Consider the following 5,707-nt stretch of genomic DNA (forward strand, 5'->3'; position numbering starts at 1 on the left):
TGCCCAAAAACCATATTTTCATACAAAACCACAAAGTATGGTTTGAAGATCAAGTGAGAGAAAGAACTTGAGAGAGTGTTCTTCCTCCCCTCTCTTCAATTTCAGCGTGTTTGAGTGTGTTGTGAGGAGAGAGAGTGCTGAAAACTAGGGTTTTGGTTTAGTTATGTTGGGCCAAGGGCCCACTTTGGGTCCGATTGGCCCGGTTTGGCCCGTTCGGTCCAATCTTGGTCCAAATTCTATAAAATTGGTACCGAAATTCTCGTCTCAATTTCCTCTATCATATTAAGCCATAAAAATATCATTTTTGGCTTTCTAGAATAAATTTTCATATATGGGTTAATTAGCCGTTAATTAACCGGGTCTTACATGATCAATACAATAATTATATGAAAAAATAACTAATTACATAATTGTGTAATTTTCAAGATCCTATATAGTTGAATCTAATAGACAAATAAAAAATATCTATATGATAATATCCTAATATTTTAGCATATTATAAATTATATTATAAATTTATATATCATATATTATAATTTTAAGTCAACTCCTTAAACACATTATAACATAAACCATCTAAAAAGATACATCAAATTAACGAATATCACATGGATCACAACATACACTCTAAATTGTCACGATATTACAAATAAAAAGAGCATCAATATAGAGAAATCAATGAATATAACTAAAATAAAGAGCAACAAAGAGACACAAAAAAAAATAATAATGAAGAGAATCAATAAAAGCATTAACATATAAACCACATACACAAACAAAAAGAAAAGAAAGTATGCGCCTAATAATAAGCAATTAAAATAAAAAAATAAAAAAATAAAAAATGAAATGTATAAATAAAGATAAAAAACAAAAATTAAATAAATTATAAAAATTGTACCTTAAACACGAGAGAGAGAGAAAGAGAGGAAGAGAGGGAGGGAGGAGGAGAGAGAGAGAATGAGTAAAAAATATTTGATCTTGTATAAATAGATGGTATTGAGAAAAATAAACTAATTAAATTAATTAGTATAATTATGTATTATTTATTAAATATTAATTATAATATAATTATAATAAAGATATTTTTTATAAAATAATTTAGAATAGAAAATAGTGCATTCATTTTGGAGAGAAAATAGAATCACGAGGGATCGACACCTCACCTTCATTCGTTGGGAGAAAATCCAATTTTAGTATATTAAGTAGATAGATTGAAATTGGTTAACTATTTTATTTAGTATTCTTATCAATAACATCTCTACTTTTTTTTATTTTTTTGTGAGCGTGTGAATCTTTTAACTCTATTGAATTTTACTCTATTTTTCACAACAGTAGTTTTCTTAACTCTATAAATGGAAACTCTCACACTGATGAACTTCTTTCCCTGTGTATTGATCATATTAATTCAACTAACATGTTTAGGCCTACTCACATGTCCCCCTTGCTGCTGTTACTATTCCTCTCCCTCGCCACAGCGTTGACATGTTCCGCATCACCACAGATCCACATAGGCTTCTCCGCGTCACCACAATCCCAAACGGCGCCGTTTGAGTCCCTTTTCACCGACCCTACTGGCAATTTCTCTTTATGCTTCCTCCGCCAGAACCAAAACCACCTCGCACTCGCCGTCATCCACGTAGCATCCTTGCAGCCACTCTGGCTCGCTAACCCAACTCACTTGGCCTCATGGTCCCACACCACGCGCCTCTCCTTCAACGGCACTCTTCTCCTCTCCGACCCCAAAACAAACCTCCTCTGGTCAACCGCAACAACCGGCGGCGATACCCTTCTGCTACTTAACACCTCCAACCTTCAGATCCTAAACAAAGCCAAAGCCACTCCCATATGGCAAAGCTTCGATTTCCCCACAAATACTCTCGTTCAGGACCAGAACTTCACAACCGCCATGTCATTATCGTCGCAAAATGGTTTGTACTCGTTGCGGTTAGGCAACGATTTCATGGGGCTCTACGCTAACTACCCTGAAAATGATGCAAGTTCGTTGGGGCAGTTACTCTACTGGAAGCGCACCGCACTGGAGGCCAAAGAAGTTATAAAACAAGGACAGGGACCAATCTACGCACGTGTCAATAAAGAGGGGTATCTCGGCATGTACCAAACCAGCGCCAAGCCCATTGACGTTCAGAAGTTCGACAGCTTCCAACAAACTCCAACGGCATCGTCGTTTCTGTTCGTGCGGTTAGAACCCGATGGGAACCTCAAAGGGTATTATTGGAATTCCAACAAGTCCAGCTGGGTGCTCAACTACCAGGCCATAACGGAAACCTGCGAGCTTCCACTCCCCTGCGGATCGTACGGTTTGTGTACTCCGGGCGGGTCTGGGTGCTCGTGTTTGGATAACCGAACCCGGTTCGAACCGGGTGTTGGTTGCTTCGGTGGTAGCAACGGAAACTTGTGCTCGGAAAAGATTGGTGGAGACAGTTACTCAGTGATTCGAAGGACGGGGGTAGAGCCACCGCATAAGGAGCTGGATGGTCACGTGACGACGCCGTCTTCGGCGGAGTGTGAAGGGTTGTGCGAGAGAAACTGTAGCTGTTGGGGTGCGATGTACAACAACGTAAGCGGGTTTTGTTACATAATGGACTACCCGATTGGGACGATGTCGGGTTCCGGGGAAGAGTACAAGATTGGGTATTTTAAGGTGAGGAAAAGTGAGAGTGGGAAGAATCGGGTTGGGGTTCGGGTTGGGGTGGTGGTTGGGGTTATGGTTGGGATTGTCTTTATTGGGGCTGGGGTGTGGATGATGAGAATGCGGTGGAGAAGGAAAGGGGTCAATGGGATGTTGGGCGAAGAAAACGGGTCTTCACCCGGCCCGTATAGGAATCTTGGATTCGACAGTTTTAAATCCATTGAGATGAGCGGTCAAAGATGATGATGATGACGAATGGGATGACGATTCTTGATTCATGTTATTGGCTTTATGAATAAAGTAGTATCCAATGAAAATGATGAGGAGGTTGGACGGTGGTGGGGGAAAGGAGTCCATCATAACGATCATAATATAACAGGGTATAAATCAACGTCTCTGGTATAGATACACACAAACATCCATACGTATAGATTATGAGGAGGATGAAGCAGACATGGTTTTGTTATTCTGTGCTACATGAAAATTCACAATGACAAAAGCTTGGCAGTGCAGGTTGAAGCAGACAGGGAGCAAGTATTGTCGCTGCTGATCACACTTAACTGCTAACCACTTTGAGTTTATGAAATGTATTTGTTCTAATTTTTTTGTAAATTGGGCTTATAGGACTAACTGCTTTTATTGCAATTTTCGGGTGAGAGATGTGGACTTTTATGTTTTCTCTTTGTTGTAACGTGCTGGTAGGAGAATGAGCTTAGTGGTAGTGTTCAAAAATCTAATATACATATCCGTGTACGACCATCAATACTATTCAAAAAGCTTCTTAAGTTACACCAAAAAAATAAAAGTTTCTTAGGTTTCTTACTCTAACAAACCCATAATAATATTATTAGTAACATCAAATATTTTTTTATTAATATCTTAAATTTTAATTATTTTTTATATTTTTTACTAATCATATAATATACACTAAATAAAAAATTACATATTTTTGTAATGCGTTAATTATTATTTTTTTTTAGAACAATAAAATAACTGTCACCGATTTATAAATAAAAAATATTATCACAATGTAAATTAGTGGAACATTTTAGTCCTTATGGTGGAGGAGATGGTAACTTCTTAGTTCTTACAATGTTGCGTCATTTTTTTTTCCTTTATTTTGTAATGGCTTATGTCTTTCTTTGTTTTTGGCCAATAGTTCATATGAGAGATTTTTTTTTTTGGAGATGATATGAAGACACATTTAAAGCCTTGGCTAAGCCACTTTGACAGACCACCTGTGACATCCTTCAAAATTAAGGTGTTTGGTCACGGATATATGTTCGAAGTCTCCATACAATATGGTTTTTTCTTTCGTCTAATTGGTACGTAGCATAAAAAATAGCAACCCTAAATGAGCTCAAATAACTTCAGCCCATTTACCAAAAATTATAATCACCAAACTCACATTAACCAAACATTAATTTTAACATAAACCTCCGACAACATGTAATCTCTCCCGTTTGAGTCACTGTGCTGATAGATTTTCGGAATTCAGGTCCTCATGTAGAGCAGGACTGCAGGAGCATTTGTTCCACGCGTCATTCCCTTCTCCATACACGTCAGAATCCATAAGTATGGATGTTTGTGTGTATCCATACCAGAGAATTTGCCTAATTTTGAAGGATGTCACAGGGGTCTGTCAAAGTGGCTTAGTCAAGGCTTTAAATATGTCTTCATATCATCTCCAAAAAACACACATAAAGATAACAATGATTATTATATAATTTTTTAATCAAATAGATTAAAGTACATGTTATTTAATTACCTTTTTTTTTGTGGTGGGGTTTGTTAGAGTAAGAAACCTAAGAAACTTTTATTTTTTGGTGTAACTTAAGAAACTTTTTGAATAGTATTGATGGTTGTACACGGATATGTATATTAGGTTTTTGAACACTACCACTAAGCTCATTCTCCTACCAGCACGTTACAACAAAGAGAAAAGATAAAAGCCCACATTTCTCACCCGAAAATTGCAATAAAAGCAGTTAGTCCTATAAGCCCAGTTTACAAAAAAATTAGAACAAACACATTTCATAAGCTCAACGTGGTTAGCAGTTAAGTGTGATCAGCAGCGACAATACCTGCTCCCTGTCTGCGTCAACCTGTACTGCCAAGCTTTTGTCATTGTGGATTTCCATATAGCACAGAATAACGAAACTACGTGTTACTGTCTGCTTCATCCACCTCATAATCTATACGTATGAATGTTTGTGTGTATCTATACCAGAGACGTTTCCATGGGAGAGCACACATGAATAATTAACTGTGTAAAAGTGTGATGTGATATGTGACCACCTCCTTTTTTTAACATTGACCCAATTGGAGCAGTGGTGGTCGGTGGATTTTCGGTGAAAAATTAAGGCTAACTTGAATATTCATTTTGGAGTAGCAGCGACGATGAGTAAAAAAAGCATGGAAATATCAATCCCCGTCAGGGAGTAGCTCAACTGGAATTTGATTAATTGAGTCATCCCATAAATACAAATATGAATTCTTTTCAATGCAGCCACTTCTCTCGAATCTCCATCACGTTGAACATGTCTTGTACAGTTGCACTGTTGCCCACAGCAAAAAACAGCCGGTTTGTTTATTTTTTTTTGTTTTTAACCGGTTTCCATCTTGTATTATCACTTTCATTCCTTGCATTGATAGCACTTAATACTAATAAATTCATTTTAAGTACAGTATAATTTATCGCGTTCGGACGATGAAAGAGACCATAATATTTTAGAAGACAAAAAAAAAATTAAAAAATAAACAAAATAATTTAAATTTATTTTATTTAATATTTATTAAGAAAAATGCTAGGGGACCAGTAATTTTGGTGTTTTGTAATCATCAATTGATCATTAATAAAATTTTTAATAGTGTAAGATTACATCTAATAATAGGAGATCACTCACTTTTGTTTTAATGATTAAATGTTGGCCAGAAAACACAAAAATTACTAGCACTTAAACTTTCTTATTTATTAATTATTGTTATAGTTTAAATAAGATAAATTTAGATATAATTTTTTATCTTTTTAATATTACCGTAAAAGAAACAAATAAC

The 5,707-nt window shown here is 36.2% G+C and overlaps 1 protein-coding gene across 1 annotated transcript; it reads left to right on the top strand.

The window, feature by feature from the left end:
• LOC107648802 (PAN domain-containing protein At5g03700) lies at nucleotides 1,239-3,393 on the top strand. Its single transcript, XM_016352615.2, has one exon. The coding sequence runs from the start codon at nucleotides 1,415-1,417 to the stop codon at nucleotides 2,891-2,893; it is 1,479 nt and encodes a 492-aa protein (XP_016208101.1). The 5' UTR covers nucleotides 1,239-1,414; the 3' UTR covers nucleotides 2,894-3,393.

The sequence above is a fragment of the Arachis ipaensis genome, chromosome B06 (genome assembly GCF_000816755.2).
Source record: "Arachis ipaensis cultivar K30076 chromosome B06, Araip1.1, whole genome shotgun sequence".
NCBI classification, from domain to species: domain Eukaryota; kingdom Viridiplantae; phylum Streptophyta; class Magnoliopsida; order Fabales; family Fabaceae; genus Arachis; species Arachis ipaensis.